The sequence below is a fragment of the Lampetra fluviatilis genome, chromosome 66 (genome assembly GCF_964198595.1).
Source record: "Lampetra fluviatilis chromosome 66, kcLamFluv1.1, whole genome shotgun sequence".
NCBI classification, from domain to species: domain Eukaryota; kingdom Metazoa; phylum Chordata; class Hyperoartia; order Petromyzontiformes; family Petromyzontidae; genus Lampetra; species Lampetra fluviatilis.
In genome coordinates, this window is record NC_136340.1 from 3,267,289 (window position 1) to 3,282,939 (window position 15,651).

The following is a 15,651-nucleotide window of genomic DNA, read 5'->3' on the forward strand; positions in this document are numbered from 1 at the left end:
GTGTATCTAGGCTGTGTATCTAGGCTGTGTACCTAGGCTGTGTATCTAGGCTGTGTATCTAGGCTGTGTACCTAGGCTGTGTATCTAGACTGTGTACCTAGGCTGTGTATCTAGGCTGTGTACCTAGGCTGTGTATCTAGGCTGTGTACCTAGGCTGTGTATCTAGACTGTGTACCTAGGCTGTGTATCTAGACTGTGTACCTAGGCTGTGTACCTAGGCTGTGTACCTAGGCTGTGTATCTAGGCTGTGTATCTAGGCTGTGTACCTAGGCTGTGTACCTAGGCTGTAACAGAGTATCAGGACTGTTGGGAGTGTTGTATTGGAATAAAGAAGTTACTCTACAAGTGTCTCCGGAACCCATTACACCTTTAACAGAATCAGAATATTTATTTACAAATACAACACGGAAACATCTCCATCCTCGCAGGCAAAGGCCCCGGCTGAGTTATTCAATTTAATTTTCACAAGCGAGCTGGCAGTCACAAATGATAGCTCAACAAAGTGACCCCATCTCATTTGGATATTTATTTGTAGTGTGTAGAATGGTCGTGTAGTGTAGTGCGTATTGTAGTGTAGTGTGTATTGTAGTGTGTAGTGTAGTGTGTATAGTGTAGTGTAGTTTGTATTGTAGTGTATAGTGTAATGTATAGTGTAGTGTATAGTGTAGTGTATAGTGTAGTGTGTAGTGTAGTGTGTATTGTAGTGTGTAGTGTAGTGTGTATAGTGTAGTGTAGTTTGTATTGTAGTGTATAGTGTAGTGTATAGTGTAGTGTGTATTGTAGTGTAGTGTGTATTGTAGTGTAGTGTGTATTGTAGTGTGTAGTGTAGTGTGTATTGTAGTGTATCGTGTAGTGTGTATTGTAGTGTATAGTGTAGTGTGTATTGTAGTGTATAGTGTAGTGTGTAGTGTAGTGTATAGTGTAGTGTGTAGTGTAGTGTATAGTGTAGTGTGTATTGTAGTGTATAGTGTAGTGTGTAGTGTAGTGTATAATGTAGTGTGTATTGTAGTGTATAGTGTAGTGTGTATTGTAGTGTATAGTGTAGTGTGTATTGAAGTGTATAGTGTAGTGTGTAGTGTAGTGTATAGTGTAGTGTGTATTGTAGTGTATAGTGTAGTGTGTAGTGTAGTGTATAGTGTAGTGTGTAGTGTAGTGTATAGTGTAGTGTGTATTGTAGTGTATAGTGTAGTGTGTATTGTAGTGTATAGTGTAGTGTGTAGTATAGTGTATAATGTAGTGTGTATTGTAGTGTATAGTGTAGTGTGTATTGTAGTGTATAGTGTAGTGTGTAGTGTAGTGTATAGTGTAGTGTGTAGTGTAGTGTATAGTGTAGTGTGTATTGTAGTGTATAGTGTAGTGTGTAGTGTAGTGTATAGTGTAGTGTGTAGTGTAGTGTATAGTGTAGTGTGTATTGTAGTGTATAGTGTAGTGTGTAATGTAGCGTATAGTGTAGTGTATAGTGTAGTGTATAGTGTAGTGTGTAGCATAGTGTATAGTGTAGTGTGTAATGTAGTGTGTATTGTAGTGTATAATGTATTGTAGTGTAGTGTGTAGAATGTCGTGTAATGTAGTGTGTCGCACCGGACGTAGCCAACCGCGCTAACGACGTTATAATGACGACGACGACGATGTGGAACCTCTCACCTGGTTGGCGGTCCCCGCACAGCCGGCGGACGTAGCCTCCACAAAGTTCCGCTGGAAGCGAGAGCCCACATCCTCCACCGTGCGCGCGATCTCGGCACGGGGGTTCACGGAGCAGCGCTGGAAAAAACACGCCAACGGCCGACAAGGCACGGGCGGCATTTCTTAAATCATTTAGATTCCAAGAACGCAGGGTGAGATGTTACCATCCTTTGTGCAAGCACTTCCAAGAGTTCATGAACAGTGAGGCTGGTGACATTTGGGGAGCGCATCGTCAGTAGTGAACCTTTGGTTCCTAGGGTGTTTCGGCCGTTCACACGATACACCCTCCCCAAAGGCGGCCAGCGACAGGGTGATCAATCCTACGCTTGCGTCCCATTCCCAATTAGTCGTAGGAGTTGCCTTGTTGTTGATAGCCAACATCCCATGGGACCCTTGCTTGCTTACGACCGTGCAAATCTTTCGGTCGTTTTTTAACCCCACTTCCCGTGATCCAATCGAGCTGACGTTTTGCACACAGACTCGCTGTGCGTGACAATGTATTTTCGTGAAAAAATTTTTCCAAAATTTTACACTTTTTAGGAAAAAATTTTATTTATTTATTTACCAATTGCTTAATGGTGGCAGGCAATCATTTGACCCATAGCTGGCAGCCATCTCAAGCCAGAGGACGAGAGGACTCTAGCCGCCCGTTTCAAAGACCAATGTGTTGCCCGGGTTGTGGCCCATTGAACACGCATATAAAGGATTTATAGTGAAAAACTTTGTTTTTACGGGTTAAATTTTTTGGGACGGCGTAGTGTCGACAGGACTCCATTATTGCAAACTCACTACTCTAGTAAGTTATGTTTTTTAAAAAACTTTTAAAAACACGCTTTTATTAAATGTACTCGTAATGGCAGAACTCCACGACTCCAGGAAGTAGCCCCGAAGTTTGCCACGGCGTAAGGGACCGTGGCCAATTACAGCCAACTTTAGTTGAGCGTGGACAATTGGACCCAAGCCGAAACATAACATGTAAAAAAGAATGTCTAAAAATATTAATTTTTTTTATTTTATGATAGAATATAGTATTGTCATCGGTACGACATCAGTATACCAAGTTTGCAGTCGATACCACATTGGGAAGTGGGTTAAAATTGAGTTACAAGATTTGAGGATACAACAACAGACAGAGTGAGTTAAATGAAAGCGTGTAAAATAATGTTTTAAAATATTTACTTTTCATTTTTAATGAAAGCATACGATATTGGCATCAGTGACATACGTATACCAAGCTTGCAGTCGATACCACATTGGGAAGTGGGTTAAAGTTGAGTTACAAGATTTGAGGATACGACAACAGACAGAGTGAGTTAAATGAAAGCGTGTAGTAAAAACGTTCTTCTTTACTGTAGTGTGTGGTAGCAGCGTGCAGTTGCGGTGTGCGTTGTGCGGTAGTGGTGACTGGTTGCGGTGTTTCAGTGTGCGGTAGTGGTGCCTGGTTGTGGTGTTTCAGTGTGCAGTAGTGGTGACTGGTTGCGGTGTTTCAGTGTGCGGTAGTGGTGCCTGGTTGTGGTGTTTCAGTGTGCGGTAGTGGTGCCTGGTTGTGGTGTTTCAGTGTGCAGTAGTGGTGACTGGTTGCGGTGTTTCAGTGTGTGGTAGTGGTGCCTGGTTGCGGTGTGTCAGTGTGTGGTAGTGGTGTCTGGTTGTGGTGTTTCAGTGTGTGGTAGTGGTGACTGGTTGCGGTGTTTCAGTGTGTGGTAGTGGTGCCTGGTTGCGGTGTGTCAGTGTGTGGTAGTGGTGTCTGGTTGTGGTGTGTCAGTGTGTGGTAGTGGTGTCTGGTTGCGGTGTGTCAGTGTGTGGTAGTGGTGTCTGGTTGTGGTGTTTCAGTGTGTGGTAGTGGTGCCTGGTTGTGGTGTTTCAGTGTGCAGTAGTGGTGACTGGTTGCGGTGTTTCAGTGTGTGGTAGTGGTGCCTGGTTGCGGTGTGTCAGTGTGTGGTAGTGGTGTCTGGTTGTGGTGTTTCAGTGTGTGGTAGTGGTGTCTGGTTGTGGTGTTTCAGTGTGTGGTAGTGGTGTCTGGTTGTGGTGTTTCAGTGTGCGGTAGTGGGTGCCTGGTTGCGGTGTTTCAGTGTGCGGTAGTGGTGTCTGATTGTGGTGTTTCAGTGTGTGGTAGTGGTGCCTGGTTGTGGTGTTTCAGTGTGCGGTAGTGGTGCCTGGTTGTGGTGTTTCAGTGTGTGGTAGTGGTGCCTGGTTGTGGTGTTTCAGTGTGCGGTAGTGGTGTCTGGTTGTGGTGTTTCAGTGTGTGGTAGTGGTGCCTGGTTGTGGTGTTTCAGTGTGCGGTAGTGGTGTCTGGTTGTGGTGTTTCAGTGTGTGGTAGTGGTGCCTGGTTGTGGTGTTTCAGTGTGCGGTAGTGGGTGCCTGGTTGTGGTGTTTCAGTGTGCGGTAGTGGTGCCTGGTTGTGGTGTTTCAGTGTGCGGTAGTGGGTGCCTGGTTGTGGTGTTTCAGTGTGCGGTAGTGGGTGTCTGGTTGTGGTGTGTCAGTGTGCGGTAGTGGTGTCTGGTTGCGGTGTTTCAGTGTGCGGTAGTGGGTGCCTGGTTGTGGTGTTTCAGTGTGCGGTAGTGGTGTCTGGTTGTGGTGTTTCAGTGTGCGGTAGTGGGTGCCTGGTTGTGGTGTTTCAGTGTGTGGTAGTGGGTGTCTGGTTGTGGTGTGTCAGTGTGCGGTAGTGGTGCCTGGTTGTGGTGTTTCAGTGTGCGGTAGTGGTGCCTGGTTGTGGTGTTTCAGTGTGCGGTAGTGGTGCCTGGTTGCGGTGTTTCAGTGTGTGGTAGTGGTGCCTGGTTGTGGTGTTTCAGTGTGCGGTAGTGGTGCCTGGTTGTGGTGTTTCAGTGTGTGGTAGTGGTGCCTGGTTGTGGTGTTTCAGTGTGTGGTAGTGGTGCCTGGTTGTGGTGTTTCAGTGTGTGGTAGTGGTGCCTGGTTGTGGTGTTTCAGTGTGTGGTAGTGGTGCCTGGTTGTGGTGTTTCAGTGTGCGGTAGTGGTGCCTGGTTGTGGTGTTTCAGTGTGTGGTAGTGGTGCCTGGTTGTGGTGTTTCAGTGTGCGGTAGTGGTGCCTGGTTGTGGTGTGTCAGTGCGCGGTAGTGGTGCCTGGTTGTGGTGTTTCAGTGTGTGGTAGTGGTGACTGGTTGTGGTGTTTCAGTGTGCGGTAGTGGTGCCTGGTTGTGGTGTTTCAGTGTGCGGTAGTGGTGCCTGGTTGTGGTGTTTCAGTGTGCGGTAGTGGTGCCTGGTTGTGGTGTTTCAGTGTGTGGTAGTGGTGCCTGGTTGTGGTGTTTCAGTGTGTGGTAGTGGTGCCTGGTTGTGGTGTTTCAGTGTGTGGTAGTGGTGCCTGGTTGTGGTGTTTCAGTGTGCGGTAGTGGTGTCTGGTTGTGGTGTTTCAGTGTGCGGTAGTGGTGCCTGGTTGTGGTGTTTCAGTGTGCGGTAGTGGTGTCTGGTTGTGGTGTTTCAGTGTGCGGTAGTGGTGTCTGGTTGTGGTGTTTCAGTGTGCGGTAGTGGTGCCTGGTTGTGGTGTTTCAGTGTGTGGTAGTGGTGCCTGGTTGTGGTGTTTCAGTGTGTGGTAGTGGTGCCTGGTTGTGGTGTTTCAGTGTGCGGTAGTGGTGCCTGGTTGTGGTGTTTCAGTGTGCGGTAGTGGTGCCTGGTTGTGGTGTTTCAGTGTGTGGTAGTGGTGACTGGTTGTGGTGTTTCAGTGTGTGGTAGTGGTGTCTGGTTGTGGTGTTTCAGTGTGCAGTAGTGGTGACTGGTTGTGGTGTTTCAGTGTGTGGTAGTGGTGCCTGGTTGTGGTGTTTCAGTGTGTGGTAGTGGTGACTGGTTGTGGTGTTTCAGTGTGTGGTAGTGGTGCCTGGTTGTGGTGTTTCAGTGTGTGGTAGTGGTGTCTGGTTGTGGTGTTTCAGTGTGCAGTAGTGGTGACTGGTTGTGGTGTTTCAGTGTGTGGTAGTGGTGCCTGGTTGTGGTGTTTCAGTGTGCGGTAGTGGTGCCTGGTTGTGGTGTTTCAGTGTGCAGTAGTGGTGACTGGTTGTGGTGTTTCAGTGTGCGGTAGTGGTGCCTGGTTGTGGTGTTTCAGTGTGTGGTAGTGGTGCCTGGTTGTGGTGTTTCAGTGTGCAGTAGTGGTGACTGGTTGCGGTGTTTCAGTGTGTGGTAGTGGTGACTGGTTGTGGTGTTTCAGTGTGCGGTAGTGGGTGTCTGGTTGTGGTGTTTCAGTGTGTGGTAGTGGTGTCTGGTTGTGGTGTTTCAGTGTGTGGTAGTGGTGACTGGTTGCGGTGTTTCAGTGTGTGGTAGTGGTGACTGGTTGCGGTGTTTCAGTGTGTGGTAGTGGTGACTGGTTGCTGTGTTTCAGTGTGTGGTAGTGGTGACTGGTTGCGGTGTTTCAGTGTGCGGTAGTGGTGACTGGTTGCGGTGTTTCAGTGTGCGGTAGTGGTGCCTGGTTGTGGTGTTTCAGTGTGCGGTAGTGGGTGCCTGGTTGTGGTGTTTCAGTGTGTGGTAGTGGTGCCTGGTTGTGGTGTTTCAGTGTGTGGTAGTGGTGCCTGGTTGTGGTGTGTCAGTGTGCAGTAGTGGTGACTGGTTGTGGTGTGTCAGTGTGCGGTAGTGGTGTCTGGTTGTGGTGTTTCAGTGTGCGGTAGTGGTGTCTGGTTGTGGTGTTTCAGTGTGCGGTAGTGGTGACTGGTTGTGGTGTGTCAGTGTGCAGTAGTGGTGACTGGTTGTGGTGTGTCAGTGTGCGGTAGTGGTGTCTGGTTGTGGTGTTTCAGTGTGCGGTAGTGGTGACTGGTTGTGGTGTGTCAGTGTGCAGTAGTGGTGACTGGTTGTGGTGTGTCAGTGTGCAGTAGTGGTGACTGGTTGTGGTGTGTCAGTGTGCGGTAGTGGTGACTGGTTGTGGTGTGTCAGTGTGCGGTAGTGGTGACTGGTTGTGGTGTGTCAGTGTGCGGTAGTGGTGACTGGTTGTGGTGTGTCAGTGTGCGGTAGTGGTGACTGGTTGTGGTGTGTCAGTGTGCGGTAGTGGTGACTGGTTGTGGTGTGTCAGTGTGCAGTAGTGGTGACTGGTTGTGGTGTGTCAGTGTGCAGTAGTGGTGACTGGTTGTGGTGTGTCAGTGTGCGGTAGTGGTGCCTGGTTGTGGTGTTTCAGTGTGCGGTAGTGGTGACTGGTTGTGGTGTGTCAGTGTGCAGTAGTGGTGACTGGTTGTGGTGTTTCAGTGTGCGGTAGTGGTGCCTGGTTGTGGTGTTTCAGTGTGCGGTAGTGGTGCCTGGTTGTGGTGTTTCAGTGTGCGGTAGTGGTGCCTGGTTGTGGTGTTTCAGTGTGTGGTAGTGGTGCCTGGTTGTGGTGTTTCAGTGTGCGGTAGTGGTGCCTGGTTGTGGTGTGTCAGTGTGTGGTAGTGGGTGTCTGGTTGTGGTGTTTCAGTGTGTGGTAGTGGTGCCTGGTTGTGGTGTGTCAGTGTGTGGTAGTGGGTGCCTGGTTGTGGTGTGTCAGTGTGCGGTAGTGGTGCCTGGTTGTGGTGTGTCAGTGTGTGGTAGTGTTGACTGGTTGCGGTGTTTCAGTGTGTGGTAGTGGTGCCTGGTTGCGGTGTTTCAGTGTGCGGTAGTGGTGCCTGGTTGTGGTGTGTCAGTGTGTGGTAGTGGTGACTGGTTGTGGTGTGTCAGTGTGTGGTAGTGGTGACTGGTTGTGGTGTGTCAGTGTGTGGTAGTGGTGCCTGGTTGCGGTGTTTCAGTGTGTGGTAGTGGTGACTGGTTGTGGTGTGTCAGTGTGTGGTAGTGGTGCCTGGTTGTGGTGTTTCAGTGTGTGGTAGTGGTGCCTGGTTGTGGTGTTTCAGTGTGCGGTAGTGGTGCCTGGTTGTGGTGTGTCAGTGTGTGGTAGTGGGTGTCTGGTTGTGGTGTTTCAGTGTGTGGTAGTGGTGCCTGGTTGTGGTGTGTCAGTGTGTGGTAGTGGGTGCCTGGTTGTGGTGTGTCAGTGTGCGGTAGTGGTGCCTGGTTGTGGTGTGTCAGTGTGTGGTAGTGTTGACTGGTTGCGGTGTTTCAGTGTGTGGTAGTGGTGCCTGGTTGCGGTGTTTCAGTGTGCGGTAGTGGTGACTGGTTGCGGTGTTTCAGTGTGCGGTAGTGGTGCCTGGTTGCGGTGTTTCAGTGTGCGGTAGTGGATGCCTGGTTGCGGTGTGTCAGTGTGCGGTAGTGGTGCCTGGTTGCGGTGTTTCAGTGTGCGGTAGTGGATGCCTGGTTGCGGTGTGTCAGTGTGCGGTAGTGGTGCCTGGTTGCGGTGTTTCGGTGTGCGGCGTTGCTTACGCTTAGGTAACTGTTGAGCGTCGCGGATGGTTCATCGCTCGCCGAATTCAGGATCAGCTTCAGCTGCTGAACCGTGTTCATCGTGGTCCTGGGGAATTCATCGCGAAACGTTAACGAAATAAAAACCTTAAGTCCCTCCCCTTCCCTTCAATCGAGATTCGAAGCGGTTTTCTTTCTTTCTTGCAGTGGTTTTCCCACCTGATGACGATTGCTTGTGTTGCAAATCGAAACGTCCCTTGTTTTCCACACCCCACCCCCGGCACGCGAGCCAAACTTCGGTGGGGCAGTGAGCCCAATTATTTTATCGACCCCCTCATAGATAAATATGGAGGGGGTCCTTGACTTAAAGCTTTACTGATTGCAGGAATTCATATTCTCTTTGGGTCTTTCGGTAAAGTCACGTTGATAGATTTCGATGTAAAGCTTTCGTGACTGCAGGGATTCATCTCCTTGGTTCTTTCGGTAAAGTCACGTAGAAGGGAAGTAATAAAATAATAAATATGCTAAATTCCTCTTGATATGCAAATTCTTTTGTCAAGGCGCTCTTCTTCCTCCCCCCTTTAACCCAGCTTAAATATACGCTCCAAGCTTGGTGGTGTTTCATTCTTCACCTGAGGACGGCTGCTTGCGTTGTGGCCGAAACGTCGTGAGAATTATTGTATTATGTTTTATTTTTATTATTTTATTACTTCCCTTCTACGTGGATAGGTTCGAAGAAAATAACGAAACAAAAAACCACGACGCTTCGATCGCAACACAAGCGGTCGTCAGCCCTGCTTGTGTCGCGATCGAAACGTCGTAGTTTTTTTGGTTTTGTTATTTTCTACGAACCTATCTTCGTGACTTTACCGAAAGACTCAAAGAATAGGGGAGGGGTCCTGTCGGGCGGAGACCGGCATTTGCGGTCGCCCAGTTTCCGTATCCCCTTCCGTTGTGCCATCGGCGCGTATTGTAACCGTGCCCGCGTTGAGTTGCAATTAAAACATTCAAAATAGTGGTAATAAATATGTAATAAAGCTCGTTGAGACGACTTCTGGAATCCGTCTTTATTCAACTTATGTTACATTTCCTTCACACTGCTGGCAGGCAGCGTGAGAGGGACAGATAGACAGAGAGAGAGAGCCGCACCGCCACGTGGCAACTCGGAGCCCCGCTCCCGCGTGGCCCCTTTCCTCCGTTCGTTCCCGTTCTGACCACGTGTCGTTCGTCTCCACCCCTATTTAATACCCGGGTCACGTGGTACGTTTCCACCAATCCTGGCTAGCCTCCATGGAATCTTCCAGGCTCCCTCGTCAGCTCCCGGGACCACGCCCCTGACTCGTCTCCCCATTGGCTGTGGCCAAAGCCAGCAGAACCAATCCTTGCAGCTGTCACCTTTCCATCACGTCAGGGCCACGCCCCCAGGCTTCCCCCCATTGGCTGTAAACCAGGACCGGCAGAGCCAATCACCGTGACGAGTTGTGATACGTCAGTGAGCCGGATATATCCTCACATTACAGATATTTAGACTAAACTATATTTTCTTGTAATAATAGGGGCTTTTCCACTTTTTTTCTGGCAAACAAAACTGAAAACTTTTTTACGAGGAATCATGTGTGCGTTAACCACAATATTCTAGATTTGAAGCTTTCGTGACTGCAAGGAATCATCTTCTTAGGTTTTTTCGGTAAAGTCACGTAGAAAGTAAAATAAAATAAAAAACAAAAATCACGACGTTTCGGAGGCAACACAAGTCTCCGTCATCAGGTGGGACCGTCACAGTCAGATTAGCTGTATCAAGTGAGGCAATGATTCAAGATGTAATCACAATACTTGTGGTCAAAATGCAAACAAAAAACACACTTGAAACTGATTGGTCCACTCCAGAGACGGCTTTCTTTTGAGCCTCGTCACAATTGGTGCTAGACCAGAGGACGCCAAACGGCGTACACAGCTCAAAGAGTGTGTTTTTAGTTTACATCTTGACCCCAAGTATTGTGGATAATGCACAAATGATTCCTTGTAAAAAGGTTTCAGTTTTGTTTGCCAGAAAAAAGGGGAAAAACCCCTATTAATATATTTTGTTACTGGCAAAGGAGGTCTAAATTTCGATTTAAAGCTTTCGTGACTGCAGGGATTCAACTTCTTGGTTCTTTCGGTAAAGTCGCGTAGAAATGAAATAATAAAATAATAAAAATAAAACAATAAAATAATTCTCGTGACGTTTCCACCACAACGCAAGCAGCCGTCCTCAGGTGAAGAACATGTCTGTCGGGGAGACAGAGTCTCATTCAGACGCTGTCTTTCCAACAGACCTGTTCATTCAGATGCTGTCTTTCCGACAGACCTGTTCATTCAGACGCTGTCTTTCCGACAGACCTGTTCATTCAAACGCTGTCTTTCCGACAGACCTGTTCATTCAGATGCTGTCTTTCCGACAGACCTGTTCATTCAGACTCTGTCTTTCCGACAGATCTGTTCATTCAGACGCTGTCTTTCCGACAGACCTGTTCATTCAGACGCTGTCTTTCCGACAGACCTGTTCTTCACCTGAGGACGGCTGCTTGCGTTGTGGCCGAAACGTCGTGAGAATTATTTTATCATGTTTTATTTTTATTATTTTATTATTTCCCTTCTACGTGACTTTACCGAAAGAACCAAGAAGAAGGAGGTCTAATGACATATTTTCTTATTTTGCCAGGCAAGGCACCACCGACCTATTCGGCTCTTCTTCAGAAGCAAACTGGGCGCCACGAATGACAGCTCAACAAAGTGAATCGTCGTCATCGCGTGGAAATTTACAGCAGCAGGCAAATGCTCTGAACGCGCCACGTCGATTGTAAATGTCGAGTAAAAATCCCGAGGACCCGGACAAAAATCCACGCGAAAATGGAGGAGAGATAAAGAGACACGCAAACTCCAAATATATCCAGCGGGCGTCGTCAGGGTCGGGATCGAACCCACGACCTTCCGCACACCAGGCGAGGTAGTTAACATCTCCTAGCCACTGTGATGACGATGACAGAGAAACACAAACTCCAAATATACAGCAGGCGTGGTCACGGTCGGGATCGAACCCACGACCTTCTGCACACCAGGCGAGGTAGTCAACATCTCCTAGCCACTGTGATGAAGATGTTGACAGAGACACGCAAACTCCAAATATACAGCAGGCGTCGTCAGGGTCGGGATCGAACCCACGACCTTCTGCATACCAGGCGAGGTAATTAACATCTCCTAGCCACCGTGATGACGATGACAGAGACACGCCAACTCCAAATATACAGCAGGCGTCGTCAGGGTCGGGATCGAACCCACGACCTTCTGCATACCGGGCGAGGTAGTTAACATCTCCTAGCCACCGTGACGACGATGACAGAGACACGCAAACTCCAAATATACAGCAGGCATCATCACGGTCAGGATCGAACCCACGACTTCCTGCATACCAGGCAAGGTAGTTAACATCTCCTAGCCACCGTGATGACGATGACAGAGACACGCAAACTCCAAATATACAGCAGGCGCCGTCAGGGTCAGGATCGAACCCACGACCTTCTGCATACCAGGCGAGGTAGTTAACATCTCCTAGCCACCGTGACGACGATGACAGAGACACGCAAACTCCAAATATACAGCGGGCGTCGTCAGGGTCGAGATCGAACCCACGACCTTCTGCATACCGGGCGAGGTAGTTAACATCTCCTAGCCACCGTGATGATGATGATGACAGAGACACACAAACTCCAAATATACAGCAGCAGGCGTCGTCAGGGTCGGGATCGAACCCACGACTTCCTGCATACCAGGCGAGGTAGTTAACATCTCCTAGCCACCGTGATGACGATGACAGAGACACACAAACTCCAAATATACAGCAGGCGTCGTCAGGGTCAGAATCGAACCCACGACCTTCTGCATACCAGGCGAGGTAGTTAACATCTCCTAGCCACTGTGATGACGATGACAGAGACACGCAAACTCCAAGTATACAGCAGCAGGCGTTGTCAGGGTCGGGATCGAACCCACGACCTTCTGCATACCAGGCGAGGTAGTTAACATCTCCTAGCCACCGTGACGACGATGACAGAGACACGCAAACTCCAAACAAACAGCAGGCGTCGTCACGGTTGGGATCGAACCCACGACTTCCTGCATACCAGGCGAGGTAGTTAACATCTCCTAGCCACCGTGACGACGATGACAGAGACACGCAAACTCCAAATATACAGCAGGCGTCGTCACGATCAGGATTGAACCCACGACCTCCTGCATACCAGGCGAGGTAGTTAACATTTTGCCGCTGTGGTGGCCTTGAAAGCGAGCAGTGGGGAGAGACTGAGAGAGATATTCCCCTCACCTGATTGGCGTCTGTTGCGGTCCAGGCATTGCCTCCTGGCTTCTGGTTGGGCTGCCCGGAGCCTGCGGCCTACGCAACGGTACGGCGTAGGCGTTACGAAACAAGTATAACCCGTAAAAACAAAGTTTTTCACTATAAATCCTTTATATGCGTGGCGGCTAGAGTCCTCTCGTCCTCTAGCTTGAGATGGCTGCCACCTATGGGTCAGATGATTGCCTGCCACCATTAAGCAATTGGTAATTAAATATGAAATGTTTTTTTTCCTAAAAAGTGGAAAATTTTGGAAAAAATTTTTCACGAAAATCTATTGTCACGCACAACGAGTCTGTGTGCAAAATGTCAGCTCGATTGGATCACGGGAAGTGGGTGAAAAAACGACCGAAAGATTTGCACGACTTCTCTACGCCTGTGTTTAATAATGTAGCGACTATTGCAGGCCTTACTGTTTCTCAGTCTCAGGCACGAGAGTTGGGATGGTTAGGGTCTTAAAGAAATGTTTACAAAAATAAAAACGGAGCGATAATCGCGGGGCCTTACAGTTTGTCAGCGTTGGGCACGAAAGTGGGGTGGGTTAGCGTCTTTAGAAAAAATATACGTCGTGATAATTTCGGCGCTTACTGTTTTGCAGAGGTGTGGACTCGAGTCATGTGACTTGGACTCGAGTCAGACTCGAGTCATGAATTTGATGACTTGCGACTCGACTTGGACTTGCATAACAATGACTTTGTCCCACCTATGAGATGTGGACTCGAGTCATGTGACTTGGACTCGAGTCAGACTCGAGTCATGAATTTGATGACTTGCGACTCGACTTGGACTTGCATAACAATGACTTTGTCCCACCTCTGCTGTTTTGTCAGTGTTGAGGCATGGGTGAGGTGGTTAGCGTCTTCAAATTAAAAAGACATATACATAAGATAATGTGGCGATAATTGCGGGTCTTTATCAGAGTTGTGTTTTTTGTTTGCATTACGACCGCAGGTATTGTGGTCTATGCAAATATGACTCCATGTAAAAAAAAGGTGTCAGTTTTGTTGCCAGATAGAAGGGTTAAAAAAAAAAACAATTGTCACATTTTTTACTGGCAAATGAGGTTCCAATGGTGCGGGTCTCACAGTTTGTCGACGTTGGGCACGAGGGTGGGGTGGTGGACAAGGAAGTCCCGTTCGTCGATGCCGCGCGTCTGCTCGTACAAAGCCCCGTACCGCTCACTCAGCAGCTGTGACAACAACGTTAGAGGCAGCAAATGTAAATGCTGTGTGGTGATGCCATGTGTGACGATGATGATGTGTGTGGTGATTGCTGTGGATGATGATATGTGATTATGATGATGTGGATGATGATATGAATGATGATGATGATGATGTGTGATTATGATGATGTGGATGATGATATGTGATGATGATGATGATATGAATGATGATGTGGCTGATGATGATGTGGATGATGATGATGATGATGTGGATGATGATAATGATGTGTGATGATGATGTGGATGATGATATGAATGATGATGTGGATGATGTGGATGATGATGATATGAATGATGATGTGGATGATATGAATGATGATGTGGATGATGACGATGATGTAGATGATGATGACGATGGTGTGTGGTGATTGCTCTGGATGATGATGTGTGATTATGATGATGTGGATGATGATATGTGATTATGATGATGTGGATGATGATATGAATGATGATGATGATGTGTGATTATGATGATGTGGATGATAATATGAATGATGATGATGATGATGATATGAATGATGATGTGGATGATGATATGAATGATGATGATGATGTGGATGATGATGATGTGGATGATGATGATGATGATGTGGATGATGATGATGATGATGATGTGGATGATGATGATGATGATGTTGTGGATGATGATGATATGAATTATGATGATGATGTGGATGATGATGTACGTCATGATGAGATGTGTGATGATGATGATGCTGTGTGTGATGATGATGCTGTGTGTGGTGATGCGCGTGGATGATGATGTCGAGGAGGCTCGTGAAGGACGCTGCTACTGGGCACTTGGAGGCAATCGCCCTCCAACAACAACAGCAGACGAGCGACGCTCACAACAACGAGCGCAGCGCCGGGTAGCTAAAGCACAGCAAGTTGGCACATTAGGGGGCACAGGTGGTGCATCAACCAGTCATCTCGGTCATCTCAGTCAGTCACGGGGTCTGTCCCTGTGACTGACTGAGGCCTGTCCCGTGACCTCCTGCCAGCGGGCGTTCGACACTTTACGTGGCCTTAAATTGCACGTCGCCTGGCACAAGCGTCGTGGTGACATCGCCGCCACAAAGTAGCGAATTGGCGGTTGCTGTACGATGATGATGGTGTGGCGATGCTGTGCATTATGGTGATGACGTGTGGTGATGCTGATGATGATGACGTGTGGTGATGATGATGATGTGTGTGGTGACGCTGTGCATGATGATGTGTTTGTAATGATGATGATGTAATGATGATGATGATGGTGTGGCGATGCTGTGCATTATGGTGACGATGACGTATGGTGATGCTGATGATGATGACGTGTGGTGATGATGATGATGTGTGTGGTGACGCTGTGCATGATGATGTGTTTGTAATGATGATGATGTAATGATGATGATGTAATGATGATGATGATGTAATGATGATGATGATGGTGTGGCGATGCTGTGCATTATGGTGACGATGACGTATGGTGATGCTGATGATGATGACGTGTGGTGATGATGATGATGTGTGTGGTGACGCTGTGCATGATGATGTGTTTGTAATGATGATGATGTAATGATGATGATGATGGTGTGTGTGGCGATGCGTATTTATGACGATGTCTCTTTAAGGTGAGGCAGGTCCCGATGCCGGGCGTTATTTACCTGCAGGAGGGCGTCTTTCGTGGTGGCTGGGAGAGAGCTCAGGAAGGGGAGGAAACAGCCGGCGTGAATGCTCATGACCTACACACAGTTGGTTAAAGAAAGCAGGGTATTAACACCAGCAGGGTATTAACACCAGCAGTGTCACACACACACAGTGACACACACAGCAGTGACACACACACACACAGTGACACACACAGCAGTGACACACACACACAGTGACACACACAGTGACACACACAGCAGGGTATTAACACCAGCAGTGTCACACACACACAGTGACACACACACACAGTGACACACACAGCAGAGACACACAGTGACAAACACACACACAAAGACACACACAGTGACACACACACAGCAGGGTATTAACACCAGCAGGTTATTAACACCAGCAGTGTCACACAAATACAGTGACACACACACACACATTGACACACACACAGTGACACACACACACACAGTGATGCACACACAGTGACG

General features: G+C 48.2%; 1 protein-coding gene across 1 annotated transcript in view; it reads right to left on the reverse strand.

The window, feature by feature from the left end:
• LOC144952144 (retinoblastoma-associated protein-like) overlaps positions 1–15,651 on the reverse strand; it is a 194,877-nt gene that overhangs the window by 156,112 nt on the left and 23,114 nt on the right. The window contains exons 9-13 of the mRNA XM_078882548.1: positions 15,166–15,243; positions 13,386–13,489; positions 12,271–12,339; positions 7,932–8,019; positions 1,645–1,761 (exon numbers count right to left, since the gene is read on the reverse strand). Of these exons, the coding sequence (XP_078738674.1) occupies positions 1,645–1,761; positions 7,932–8,019; positions 12,271–12,339; positions 13,386–13,489; positions 15,166–15,243 (456 nt within the window). The remainder of the gene's footprint in view (positions 1–1,644; positions 1,762–7,931; positions 8,020–12,270; positions 12,340–13,385; positions 13,490–15,165; positions 15,244–15,651) is intronic.